A 15,220-nucleotide genomic window follows, 5' to 3' on the forward strand; every position below is an offset into this window, starting at 1 on the left:
TGCCTATAACCCCTGCACTTGCACAGAAGGGAGATCAGGAGTTCAGTGACATGTGAGGCCAGTCGGTATATAAGCTCTTGTCTTAAACAACAGCAATAACAACAATAAAAAACAACAATAGTAACAATGCACCAAGAAACAGCAGCAAGAAATAAAGACTTATAAACCTTAATATCCAAAGCAGAATTCTTGACTTCAGTGTATCATTCAGCCTGTGTGCTAGGTCTTAAAGCTCTAGGATTATCTTTAGTGTCTTTTCCATAGCCCACATCTAATTCATTGTTCAACTTTGTATTTCTTCCATTTGACATAAAGGTCCAGTTCTCATCAGTTCTAGAAAATGGCACCTTTGTTGCCACCTGATTAGAACAACACAACTCTGCTACTGTCTTCTGGTGCTTTCCCCTCATATCTGTTCTCTCCACTCTAGACCAAGAGGCTTACAATACAAAGTCGCATGTTAATATAGCTTCTCTATTGAAAATATTTTGGGGGATCTCCCTGTGTTTAAGCTAGAATACTCAAGCTCACAGTTACCCCACAAGCCTTCAATGCTTAAGATTAATTGATGTCACTAAATTGGCCTGGCATATTTATAATTATAAGGCTGTCACTTCTGTCTTAAGAATAGTAAAATTAAATAAATATCCACCCACAATTTCTGGGTTTGTCTAAAACTCCATTTCATGTCCTTCTCTTTTTTTGGTACAGTGGTGACAAGACTACATAGGCTGCAGACAATAAGCCAACTATTGAAAAGCAAAAATATTTTTTGAGAAAACACTGTTTCTTTCTTAACCCAGCAAAATTTCAAAGGACTTTGATTTCGGTGAAGCATCATCAAATCGTGTTTAGCAGGGCACAGTTCCAGCAAAATAGAAGGCCTATTTTCAATAATTCTATTCATACCTCAAACCCCTGTGGTCTTCCGAGACTCTCTTTAACATGTTTCCATACAACAAAAATCTCTGACACCGACACACTGGTCGCTGTGACATCAGTGGGAGCAGCAGTGGGTTCTGCAGGAAGAAAAATCGAAGTGTAAGCCATGAATGCTCCGAGGTTTCTCATTCTGACCTATGTATGAATGAAGTGGTTATGAAAAAAACATAAGAAAGTCTTTGGGTTTCTTGGTCAATTTACATTAGAGTCTTACCAATAGCCTTGACAAATCTAGAATGTAGAGGAAAGAGTCTTATCCATGAGTCAGGAGGGTATTTCTAGAAAAGTAAATGGTCTGACTTAAGTTGTTTGTCAATCCGGTCTAACAACAAAAATAGTCAGCTGGGATTGGTGGGTTTGTTTGTTTACTTAATTGCTTTTGGGGCTAACCTATGGAAACAACCTACCTGTCCAATCATAGAAAGATGGAGGACATGGCATGTATTCATCAAGTAGCATGTTTCCACTACAGAGAATTTATGTCATTGTTAATAAAATGGTTATAACTGGAGATGATCTTATAAAGGTAAATAAATTGGTTTCAGAAAGACAAATATCACATTTTCCCTCATTTGTAAGTTCTGAACTCATAAAAACATGAGGTTATATTTATACTGATGGCATGAAAATTGAAGGAAAACTCTCTGGGAAATAATGAAGACAGGTGGGAAGGGGAGAAGGAATCATGGAGAAAGAGGCAGAGAGCCAGATATGGGGAGATGCTCAAAGTACATACACTTGCAGGAAGATGACTTTATCTAAAACTGCATAATGAAACAACTGCTTTAGGTGCTTTGCCTTTAAAAAGATCAGTAGTCATTACTGGTCATACAATGTGTGCATGTGTCCTGATAGTATGTGTAATTTCTGTGTTTCTAGGTCAGAGTTAAACATTTAACACTACCACCAAACCTCCTACTGGTATTTTTCTACCTTGTGGCAAATTATTCATTTTGCTGCCTTTTAATCCCAAATTCTCTCATTTATAGTATGGGAATAAGAAAAGCGTTATCAAGGCCAGGATAGGTGAAGCATACTTATGGTTCCTCTAGTACAGAGTGTGAGACAGGTTCATAAGTTCAAAGCCAGCCTGTTCTACACAGTGAGCACAAGACCATCCAAGAATTCATAGCAAGAGCCTGGCTCAAAATATAACATCAGCAAACAAAGGATTATGATATCATATACTTTAAAATTAAGTCCTATTTGGAATAATGCATCTTGAATGTTTAGTGTTATAGTTAGCAAAATTCATTCATAGCAATATGGTAATAACTATATGTACATTGTGGAGTGAAAGAGGGAGTCTAATCTGCATTAGATGTTTTTGCCACAAAACTCCATTTCAATAATGGAAAAAATGTGTTATGTATCCTGATATTTAAAAGGCATGCATTGACTTTTGTGGCAGGTGCAAGCAGAGTAGAAAAGTCCCTGAAGGTCTCCGTGCTGCTGCTCAAAACACCTCTCCATTTGTTTCCATGTTCAGTGACCTTTCACACCATTTTTTATAATACACAATGTCTGACTGACATCCGTCAAGAAGTGCATTTTCTTTGACACCACATGCTATATGAGCAAGGAAATATTTCTAGCGTTGACATGGCTGAATCACAAATACTGTCACAAACATGTGCTAACTGAAATGGAAGTGTGAAGGTCACAGATTAGGTCAAGCAGTTCTGTACAGATTATTATATTTAAAAAACCCTATGCTATAAAAATTGGAAAGACTTTTGTAGTAACTTCAAAATAATCTCCACCCTCTACCCCTGACACTGACCTCAGATTCAGGAAACCATATGACAAGACAGAGTTCTAAACGACACCTTTCAAGAGGCATTATGAAGGGTCTAGGATAAGTCTAATCATTTTCTGAAATCTGTCTTTAGCTATGAGAAAGTAGTTACACATCTACCTGCATGATTTTGACTTTTATTGATTTAAAGACATCACTCCCATGCCTAGGGTGTAACTATGTAATCCCAACAATGGAAGAATAAAGTGTGGAGGATCAAGGTTCAGGATTGAACGCACGGTGAGTTCCTGGCCAGCTTGGGATATAGCAGACCCATCTCTAAACAAGCAAGCAAGCAAGCAAGCAAGCAAGCAAGCAAGCAAGCAAGCAAGCAAGCAAACAAACAAACAAACAAACAAACCCACTCCCCCAGAAAATCTATTCATTGCTGTGAAATAAGTCTACAGAAGAGCTTCTCAAACATTTATATTTGTAGTAAGCAGTGGTTTACTTTCGGTAAGCCTCATGTTAAAATTCATATGCTAGGACTGACAGCTGGCCTTTTAGTAAGGTGTGTGTACTGATCTTAAGGAGGACCTGCGTTTGGTTCTCAGTACCTAAACCAGGTCACTCATAATTCCCCATAGCTCTAGCCCCAGGAAGTCTGACACCCTCTTCTGGATTCCATAAGTACTGCATGCAGACATACACACTTAAAAATAAATCTTAAAAAATACCTCACACGCTGTCTGTAATTGAAACAGTTCAAAAGTACTGTAGTAAATTAATTTGATTTTCACACACAGGTTGATGCTGATTCCTGCTGTATCAATTGTGGTTCCTCATTCTGACAACCTCTGAACGTCCTTTCTACTTCCTCAGTCTTGTGCTTCATACTACTTTACAGTCTATTTTTATCCATTCGACTTTTTTCTAAAAAGGAAGAGCTTCTATCTCCTTCTAGAACCACAGCTAGCAGAAGCATAATAGATTTGTTAAGCTGTTTAGCCGAACTTTAACTTCTTGGTTCTGTATAAAAAGGGGACGCTGGCAGTTTCTAGACACACGGGACCGGATTGCTCCGGTTTGGGTAGGAGTCATTTTCAGAAGAGCTGCACTTTGGCTGTCATTTGCCATTCTGCCACTGTGTCGGTTCTCAGAATGGATGCAGCACAGAGTCACATGCCAAACGCTTTGTATCCGCTCTTATATTACTGAGGCAATTACATCTTTGTCAGAGAAGACTGAAGCAGGATAAATAATTTCAGAAGCACAAAAACACATGGCCGGGGAGCAGTCTTCTGTCACTCTTTATCTCCTGAGAGAAGCTATTTCCCTGTTAGCTTTCACGAGCACCAGACACATTTAAGTATGTCTCAAATTGAAAATTAAATTTAAAAAGTTGAAGATTGAAAAAGAACACAAGAGATGGTTAGAAACTACTTCCTAAACAAGAACTTTAATTTCATCGACAAGCTTGGAGGATTTTATATTCAGGTCCAACCCCATCCTGATGAGTCACAGACGCTACCCTAGGGCTGTGGGCCACAGTCACATCCCGAATGCGCATGGACAAAATCTGGAATGAGCCTTAAATCAGTTCACTTTCTACATCAAAACAACATCCACAGTCCGGCCGTGCTGACCTGAGCCAGAATTTCAGCATGGGAAAAAGCATGGCCTCAGCCCAGTTACTCCAAACTATGTACAGTTTAGAGCTGAACTGACAGAGTGTCTGCAGACAAGAATAACTGACTGGGTAGCAGCATCTCTGGTTGGGATCTCCTGCCCTGCCTGAAAGGCCACTGATACTACACGAGACAGTGTCCCCACAGATGGACTTTGAGAAAAACGCTTGCATCAGAAGTCAGGAGTACAAGCTCAGCAGGCATGTGGTATTCAAGCACATCGATGTGAGTCAATGTGTCAATTTCATTTATTCTACAAAATTAAACATTTCTAGATTGTTTTTGGGAGGGGGGATGTTGTTTCATTCAAACTTCTCTTTCCAAAAGCGTCCCTTCTGTTTTAAGTTTGTTAATGGCTTGTCCTTATTTTCTCTTCTGTGTGTAGTGTGTGTGTAGTGTGTGTGTGTGTGTGTGTGTGTGTGTGTGTAGTATGTATGTATATGTGTAGTGTATATGTATATGTGTAGTGTGTATGTATGTGTATAGTGTACATGTATGTGTGTAGTGTGTGTATGTGTATAGTGTACATGTATGTGTGTAGTGTGTGTGTATGTGTATACTGTATATGTATGTGTATAGTATGCGTGTATGTGTGTAGTGTGTGTGTATGTAGATGCATATCTGTATGAGGGTCCGAGGTTGGTATCAGAAATTTGCCTCCATTATTTTTTCAACTTATTGTTTGAAGCAGAGACTCTCAATCAAACCCAGAGCTTGCCCTGGCAGCCATCTTGCTCAAGGAATATTCTGCCTCTGTCCTCAATGAATAGAATTACAGACAATCAGGAAGGGTGTCTGGCCTGCTTGGCATCTATGTGCATTCTGGAGATTTGGACTCTGGTCTTCTCTGGTGACAAGCCCCTTAACCTCTGAGCCATCTTCCAAGCCCATCACTCACAAGTTCTAGAGAGTAATTTTTGGAGATAGAGAAGGGAATATAAAGGAAACAAATACAGTTGGTCCTTTTGCTGTTTAATGCCTCCAAAGACTGACAGAGGAATGGGAGAATATGCTTAAATACGCACATACTAGATAAAGGAAAGGACTCAGAGTAGTCATAATTGACTCTTTCTTTTAAAAACTTATTTATTTAATATACATGAGTGCAATGTTTTCATGTACACCAGAAGAGGAGTCTACAATTTCATTACATATGGTTGTGAGTTACCATGTAGTTGTTGGGAATTGAACTCAGGATCTCTGGAAGGGCAGTCAGTGTGATTAACCACTGAGCCATCTCTCCAGCTCCAGTCATAGCTGACTCTAAGAAAAGTATTTACTATGTTCTCAGACATTTTATTTCCAGATATATATTAAATCACTCTACAATACTATTATATATTATGTAATTACTTTTCAAAGAGGGGTAGGGGACTATGAAAGCTATCACATCTGCTAAATGGTGGAGGGAGGGTTTGAGTCCAGGCAGAAACTCTATGGTGCTGTTGATACACTGGGATATACACATATAATGTCTTCCCTTGCTTTCAAAAGTTCTTCAGATTTCTGTGTGTATGTGCTTGGGCATATGTGATTAAATGTATGTATATGTTGTGTGGATGGGTACTGAGCTCCAAGTTGATGGCAAACATCTTCCCGTATTCCTCTCTATCTTTTCATAATGTGTATGTGTAAATATATGATGTGTGTGAGAGTATATTCACAGGGATATTAGAGGGCAACTTCTGAGAACTGGTTCTTCCTTTCTACATTTGGATTGATATCAGACTCCATTCACTAGGCTTGTTCTGAAAGTGTTTTTAACTGCTGGACCGTATCATAGTCCTATCCACGTTGGTTTTTGAGACAGGGTTTTACTGAATTGGATGCTTACCAATTGGTTCGACTGGCTGCCCAGTGAGACCCAAGGATTTTCCTGTCTCTATAGCCTCAGTGTGACACTGGTCGATACACGCCATCCTGTTTGACCTTTATGTGGGTGCTGACCATCTGAACTCATGTCCTCGTGCATGGGTGGTAGGAACCTTATCAATTGAGCCATTGTCTCTACCTCTGCCTCAGCTCTTTCTTTCTTCCACTGCCTCTTAACTACTAATCCCTTTCACATTTTGTTATTGGGATCCTTACTTGAGCCTTCTAGGTGTTGTCAGAAACCACAGAAACTCAAGAACCCTGCCACAGGCATATGTGATGGTCCTCATTCCTACTGCATGGAATTCTTGGTAACTTTGAACCAAGCTGCACAAGGCTCATGGTAGGCCAGGCCATGTTTAAGCATTCCCAAACCCACTTTTATATATCACAAGATTTAAACAAAGCCAAAGACACCTTTTTCTGCTCTTGACTTGAACTCAAGCAATTTGATGAAAGTTCAGGATCTTATCTGTGCAATTGCACTGTGCTCTGTCTGCAGACAGAGACGTGAAAAGCTCTCATTCTCTTGTTTAGGGTATGATGTAGGCTGTGGATAGCTTCTGCACTCCAGTTTGGAGATAGTAGTGTTGTGGACACACTCATTGATAGATTTCAGAACCAGTTAGATTTAAATTGAGAACAGAATTACCACGCTTATGAATTTAGATGATATATATGTGTTAAGTGACCCAGCAGCTGGAGTTCTTCTAGTGATTTGGGAGGATGTGCTTGTAATACTGAGTGTACATCTGACTTCCCAGGAGGGCTAGTGGTAGCATTAATCAAAGGGGAGTCTAATAAACTTGGTGGGAGAAGGGTTATGGTTTCATTAGTTAAGAATTCAGTTGAAGACAGCTGCCGTTGAACGTTTATAGTCACTAATCCAAATGGATCACCCAGCACAGACAGGCGATTATTCCTTGTATTTTATAACTAATATGGCAATTTATTAATTTCTGACTTCACATAAATCCCACTGAGCTCAGTTTCAGCCAAAAGCTGATCTGGAAAATGCCACCTTGTGAGTGCTGGGCTTTTATTTGAGCCCCGGTTGCCCTGCTTTTAAGGGATAACTTCAAATCAACTTCTTCAGATGAGGAGAGAATTCTGGACTTTAATAAATACAAGAGTGATAAAATTCACCTGAAGAGGCCAAAGCCTCAAATATGAGAGAAAACTAAAGTGGAACATTATGAATAAATTAATCTTCTAATCTGTGAGTAATGGCCATGCAATATATCCCTTTATTCTAATGGATGTAATTGAATGCTTGGGTTCTTCTTACCTAGACCTTGAGTAACGAGAAGCTGAGAGCAAATAGATATATGTTGAATTATCAAATATTTTCCAAAATACAAAGGGAATCGTGAATCATTGATCTAATATTTTCATCTTGGTCGGAAATCACTTTAAAGGCAGTTTTACTAAGCCTTTGGCTATTATTTGTTATTATTTTTAACTAAAACATCTTAAAATTGTGAGTATACAGGTCTTTCTTAGTGGTGGTTGTGCATCTGAATGCAACATCAAGGAGACCAGAGGGCATGTTAGAGCCTCTAAACCTGGAGTTACATGAGATTGTCACTCTCCAATGTGGCCGCTGAATAAACAACCTAGGGTCCTTGGAAAGGACAGTCTATGCTCTAGTTGCTGAGCCATCCCTCCAGCCTGCCAGTAATTGTTAAAGGTCAGGTTGGCCTCCAACTTTTAATTCTCTTGCCTTAGCATCTCAAGTTCTGGGAGTGTAGGCAAGTCCAGCTTCATCCAACTTCACAATGCATTTTAATATCAGAACTCTGCATTCTTTTAAAAACACTTCTAAAATAAGATTGCATCATATATTAAAGATCATAGTGGAGAGCCCTGAACACATGGGCACTGGGGAAGTTTCCTGAACAGAACACCAATGGCTTATGTTCTAAGATCAAGAATTGACAAATGGGGTCTCATAAAACTGCAAAGTTTCTGTAAAGCAAAGGACACTGTCAATAAGGCAAAACAGCAACAGATTGGGAAAAGATCTTTACTAATCCTACATCTGATGGAGAGTTAATATACAATATATACAAAGAACTCAAGAAGTTAGCCTCCAGAGAATCAAATAAACCTATTAAAAATGGGTTACAGAGCTAAAGAAAGAGTTCTCAACTGAGGAATAATTGAATGGCTGAGAAGCACCTGAAGAAATGTTCAACATCCTTACTCATCAGGGAAATGCAAATTAAAACAACCCTGAAATTATACCTCACACCAGTCAGAATGGCTAAGATCAAAAAACTCAGGTGACAGCAGATGCTGGTGAGAATGTGGAGAAAGAGGAACACTCCTCCATTGTTGGTGGAAATGTAAACTGGTACAACCACTCTAAAAATCAACCTGGTGGTTCTTCAGAAAACTGGACATTGCTCTACCTGAGGACCCAGCTAAACCACACCTGGGCATATACCCAAAATATGCTCCAACATATAATAAGGACACCTGCTCCACTATGTTCACAGCAGCCTTATTTATAATAGTCAGAAGCTGGAAAGAACCCAGATGTCCCTCAGTGGAGGATTGGATACAGAAAATGTGGTACATTTACACAATGGAGTACTACTCAGCTATTAAAACCAATGACTTCATGAAATTCATAGACAAATGGATGGAACTAGAAAATATCATTTTGAGTGAGGGAATACAATCGCAAAAAAAAAAAAAAAAAGCCACACCTGGTATGCACTCACAGATAAATGAATATTAGCCCAAAAGCTTGGATTACCCAAGATACTATCCACAGACAACATGAAGCTCAAGGAAGATTACCTAAGTGCGTATGCTTTAGTCCTTCTTAGAAGGGGGAATAAAAATATTCATAGGAAGAAATACGGAGACAAAGTTTGGAGCAGAGACTGAAGGAAAGGCAATTCAAAGAGTGCCTCACTTGGGGATCTAGCCCATATACATACAACCACCAAACCCAGATAATATTGTTGATATCAAGAAGTGCATGTTTACAGGAGTCTGATATAGCAGTCTTCTGAGAGGTTCTGCCAGAGCATGACAAATACAGAGGTGGATACTCGAAGCCAACCATTGAACTGAGAACATGGTCCCCATTGGTAGAGTTAGAGTACTGAAGGAGGTAAAGGGGTTTGCAACCCCATAAGAACAACAATACCAAACAACCAGAGCTCCCAGGGATTAAACCACCATCTAAAGAGTATACATGGACAGACCCATGGCTCTAGCTGCATATGTAGCAGAGGATGGCCTTCTTGGGCACCAATGGTGAGGAAGCCCTTGGTCCTGCCAAGGCTGGATCTCCAGTGTAGGAGAATGTCAGGGCAGGGAGACAGGAAGGGTGGGTGGGGAAACATATAAAAAGGGGAGGGGAGATGTAATAGGGGGGTTATATGGCCAGGAAATCAGGAAAGGGTATAGCATTTGAAATGTAAATACATTTTAAAAATTCAATAAAAAAGGGGATAAAAAGATCATAGTGGAACCAACCAGGGTTAAAGATACACAATTCTTCCTTGGTTTCAATGCTGGAGGAGTGATTTATATTTAAGATCCCTGTGGAAATCTTGGCAGGCAAATTGATCTCCAGGTTCATGTCAGTGGCCACTTAGCACCATCTGTACCTTGCTACTTCTGCTACAAAAATACTGAAAGGTTCCAAAGGCTCTAGGGTGTTAACAAAAGAACCATCTGGAACATCCCCGATTATACTTGAGAGAAACAGTTAACCTCCAAAGTGTGATAGTCAATTCAAACCTCAAGTAATTTAGATAATATCAATAAAATGATTCCTTTTAATATGTCAAATATGGGTGAAGCTTTGATTTCAATGATGTAATTCCCATTTGCACTCCTGTAGGCTCTCTTGATAAAAATACAAAATATAATGAGGGCTTGCAGAGTGCACACGACCACATGTGGGTAGGTAGCATCTGCTTTTGATAGTCTCATTACAGAGCCCAGGTAGGCTTTGAATTCATGATTTTCCTGGCCTAAAGTCTTGATTGGTGGCATTCTGTCTTTGAAATGGTCACTACTGTTCAAAGACATTTCCCAAGTGACTAAAAGGCATTCCAATTTCCCCTTTTGATTACATAGTAAATGTTGGTATGTTATTGTCTCTTTGCAGTACTTATTTAAAAGAATATTTCAGAATAGAGAGCACCTAGGTGGAAAGTTACCTTTAGTAATATCAGAATTCCAGAAGTTCTCTACTTCCAAACCTTCTCTGTTAAGTAAGAGAACGTTAGGTAACATTACTTAGGATCACATAGTGTGACTGCAGATGACGTAAGCTGGCTTTTCCAGTCCTCTGTTCTGCTGGTTTTTTTTTTGACTGACGTGATTTAGAGATACAAACTATCATGGTTAGCAAAAATTTCCAATGCTGTAAAATTAATTTGTGTTAAAATTTAGATCTTACAGTCAGAGCAATGTTAGATTGCACATAGTGCACAACTGGTATCTTGCATAGTTTCATTGACAAAATATTATAGTGAAATGTTTTATAGCAACAACCTCAGTGTCTTTAAAACAAAATATAAATGTTTTCTGAATAACTTGAAAGGGAAAGCTAAGGATGCATAGCCTGAAAATGTAGAGGAAAAAAAGGAAAGGAAAGAGAAAAAGAAAAAAGAATGCAGAAGATATAAATTAAATTTCTAAATTAAAATCTCATTTAATTTGATTTCAAAGCAAAAATTGTCAAAGATGTACAAGACAGGTTTCCAAATTTCTGTGCCTCATCATGAGCTCTGCTGCCATGTTCTTGGTAATTACTTGGAAGAAAATTTAAGACAAAGGTGCTGTATACTTTCTGGCAAGATACACACTACCAAACAGCTGTTTTGAGTGAAAAATCATATTGACATTTAGATAAGCGCCATATTCCCAGTAAGCAGTACAGGGTAAAAACATGTGTTTAAAAGGAAAAGCTTTATTTCCTTTTTATTACTTGTAGACTTATATATAGGTATGTGGGAATCTGTGCTTGAGTTCAGTGCCTAAGCAACCAGACGAAAGCATCAGATCCCTTGGAGTTTGTGCTGGGGTTAGAGGTGGTAGTGAGCCATTGGTGGTGGGCCTTTTGTAAAAGCAGGATGCTCTCTTAAACTGGTGAGCCATTTCTCCAGGCCCAAAGCATATGCTCTTGTTCCTATACTGCGGGGAGAGTGGGTAGGAAGCCCCGTGGTACCACTTACTGTCTACTCTGCAAGCCTGTTTTAAGTAATATGGATCTAGGCTGTTTCTCAGAGTCCCCAAGACTGGCTTTCTGAAAAGAAGACTTGGGCTTGAAATTATTACCTCAAACTCATTTTAAAGGCATAAATTAGGTAAGTCTCTCCCTCCCTCCCTCTCTCCCTCCCCCACCTCTTTCTCTCTCCCTGTCCTTCCTTCTCCTCTATGTCTCCCATCCTCCCTTCCCCTCCACACCCCACCTCCACCCCTGAGCATGGCTGTTTCTTACACAACCTGTAGTGAGTACATAAAAATCTTAGTAGAACTCCTACCGAGTATTACTTGATTCCGCACCTGGCTAGCTTTGTTCCCTTAGGATAAAGTTTTGCTCAGCCTCACAGCTTGACTCTGAATTAAAAAGATGCATGGCAGCTTTTATTCAAAAGTGTATCTTACATAAGTCAAGCACTACCTTTATTTTTCTACATTCGAATGACATTATTTATTTCTTCCCATGAAGCGCCCAGCACCAAAAATACTAGAAATTCTATGAGCTATTCAAGTTGCACATGTGGGCATGAATGAAGCACCAGGCTCAGTTAGTGTTGACCTTGCTTATTTTAAAGGTCAAATAGCTGTCGCCTTTGTGTAATCTCTTATATTGAATTATTCTTGCCTTTTTAACTTGGCAGGGCCATTGAAGTCTCCATGTGATTAGGAGTAGGGGGAAAGCTAAGGTCTCCCTCACTTACTCCCTCAGAAGACTGTGTTTTTGTGTTTAAGTTTAAAGCGACTCGGGATCTTGAGAGCAGAAGGTGGGTTTGCGATTTACCTTCAGTACCTAGAGAAAGTTGCTGGTTTTCAGTTCATTCTTTTGGAAGTGAGCACACTTCCTCTTTAGAGCCTACCCAGGGCAGGTATGTAAGAACAGAATGCACTCATGCAGCTGACAGACACATGCTACAGACAAACCAAGGATCAGTGGAGAGATGTGCAATAATTCTTATCCGAAGATCCTTAACCTTGTTTCTCTGCTTTTCAGTTTCTCTTTCCCTTTAGTTCCATTTGTTCAAGAATGTGACATTGATCTGAAGGTTTGGGGACAAATGTCCCTGTGTCTGAGCCCTGTCTGAGATTTCTTTGTCAGAAATGTTTATTGGTTATGTCAGTGGAATCTTCATTACAGACACACACACACACACACACACACACACACACACACACACACACGCACACGCACACACACGCACACACACACACACACACGCACACACACACATATCCAGAGAAAATCACATATTCTGATGCTATCCACTTAAGGGAACATATTGGTCATATATTTTTAATGAACAAGGAATGTAAATCATCATATGTAGACTAAACTTTTAAAAAGATGAATTTGGGGAAAGTCTCATAAATTGCATCTAACAAGTATAATGGAATTATGGGTGAGATTTTCAAACTTTGGCTATCCGGTATTTTCTAAAACTCGGACACAATATTTCATTAAAAATCAAAATACAATGACACTGACCTCCCTCAGCCGAGCAGATGACTACAATCTGGCTGAAAGGCCCATCACCTTTATTATTATAGACACCAACTTTGACTTCAAAGGGTGTGAGAGGAGGGACACTTTCGTCTCGGTAAATGAACTTGGAAGCATCCGAAGAAGTAACCATTTTCTCCTTCCAGCCACGTGTTCCATTCGGTCTGAATGCCACTATGTAGCCGAAGCCTTCCCCATTCTGAAACTCTTCTGATACTGGCTAAAGAAGAATAATAGGGTTAATATTGCACAAAACAACTTGCTGAGAAACACTCTCCTCTTAGTGCTTAGCTTTGCAGTTACAGAGAACGATGGGAAAGAATCTCGCAAGTTTTCAATAGGCTGAAAGCTAAGATAACACATGTACTTTGGCTTTAGAGATACAAGATAAAAAACTAGAATTATATCTTTTGATATCCACGTTGAAAACTCATGAAATGAAATAAGTGTACTCCAATTAGTCATGTATATGAGCTGAAGACCTATGGACTCTATTGTGACATGCTAGAGAAAGCTGTAATGGTTGGGGTACAAGGCTGGTATCACCACTTAATGCTCTGCTACCCTCTCTGCAGATTAAATCAAAGAGAGGTTAATGCAGTACCTATCTTCAGTGTCTGTGCTTTCCTAATTGCAAAAACAATGAAACAAACATCTACCCTGGACTGTCATTTTGTTTAAACATCTCATGCTGCACATGGCTTACATTTAAATTGACTTAAAGGTTTCAAATGCATATTACAGAGGGAAGTGAATGTATTGTCCAGCCAATGGAGTGAAGCCACCAGCCGCTGAATAGCAGAGGGTACAGTGCATTGTAGATAGCCAGAAACTATGTGAGTAGCTTGAATTTTAATTTAAAGAAAAACAATGTTCTAAGTAGAGGAAGAGAGAAAGTCTATTAAATGAAATTCAGAGAAGACGATCAACAGAGGTCCAATGTGGGGAAGTAAGTACCCCAGAGAAATACGGAAACAAGACATAAAGCTTTTACTTATGAAAGGATTGGGCCCTGGGTAAGGATGAGAGGGATTTACCTGGTCCATATTCATCTGAGTAGTGGATCCTCTTACTGCTTCTTCATTCAAACAGAAACCTCTAGTCTGATACCAGGGCCTATTCTCTGTGCATAGCCTTAGTTTCTAAGCAAACAACCCATTCTGAGATTTGTGAAGACATTATTTTTACCTCCCAGGCAATGACCAACTCGTGCCTTCTTCCACTTCCTCCACTCACGTTGCTGGGTGCCGTCTTAGGAACTGTGGAAGAAAATGCATGGAGGCTGAAGAGAATGAAAACGTGTGTAATTTCCTTAACCTCAAGTCATTACCACCTGACTTAAATTCGGTAGAATTCATAAATGAGTCAAATATTTGCTTTCAGTTACATTTATCATATTAATATTGAGGCAAAATGTACATACCTTCCTTCCTGGGACAGCTTGTTGATATATATATATATATATATATGTATAGTTTCACTTGATATCTATAATATCTATTGTATATTACATACTTACTTGATATCTATAATATATAATATCAATAAATCATAACTAATAAATACCAGAGCTAAGGCTACTTGCTAATGATTGAGTACATTTCACCCTTTTAATGACTCTCTCTTCTTTTCTTTGCCACTATTATATTTCTTTTTATCATCCCTGCATCTGCAAAGGCCCTGGAAAAATCTCCTGGTCCTTAACAGCATTATCTCAGGGAGTTGCAGTTTAAGGGGAACATACCCATAGTGCTACAGTGTGAGAATGCACTTAAATGAATAAGCATTAAAAACAGCTGTCAATATCAATCTTTCCGCCACTGCAAATACAGATGCACTCAGTGCAAGTTCTACAAATGAATAATGATTAAAAGAATAAATGTGTCAACAGAGAAAGAAATTTCCCCTTCACTGCACCAAACTACAAAATCTAGGGCGGAATGAGAGTATTTTCAACTGAAGGGCTGTTAAATGAAGAAAACTATTAAAAGAAATCATTCCCAGACCCTGTTCCTGCCTTGGCAATTTTATACTTCAGTCTTGCCTTTTTATCCCAGCATATATTTAAGATAATATTGATATGCACATAAACAATAAATCTAGTACTATATATTACTTGTTGGAATGAAATGCTATTAATTACTAGCATATATTTTATGCAACATTTTATATACTATAAAAAACCTGAAGTCCGATATTTTATAGTACTAGAAAAGTAAAATAAAGAATTCTTGTACCAGGGGAGTA

At 39.0% G+C, this 15,220-nt stretch overlaps 1 protein-coding gene across 4 annotated transcripts in view; it reads right to left on the reverse strand.

Moving 5' to 3' along the window:
• Positions 1–15,220, reverse strand: part of Cntn5 (contactin 5) — a 1,231,995-nt gene that overhangs the window by 34,506 nt on the left and 1,182,269 nt on the right. For all 4 annotated transcript variants that reach the window (XM_017595409.2, XM_017595411.3, XM_017595408.3 and 1 more), the window contains 3 exon segments: positions 14,162–14,232; positions 12,959–13,193; positions 910–1,019 (listed from right to left, as the gene is read on the reverse strand). In XM_017595409.2, coding sequence (XP_017450898.1) covers positions 910–1,019; positions 12,959–13,193; positions 14,162–14,232 — 416 coding nt within the window.

The sequence above is a fragment of the Rattus norvegicus genome, chromosome 8 (genome assembly GCF_036323735.1).
Source record: "Rattus norvegicus strain BN/NHsdMcwi chromosome 8, GRCr8, whole genome shotgun sequence".
In the NCBI taxonomy this organism is placed as follows: Eukaryota; Metazoa; Chordata; class Mammalia; order Rodentia; family Muridae; genus Rattus; species Rattus norvegicus.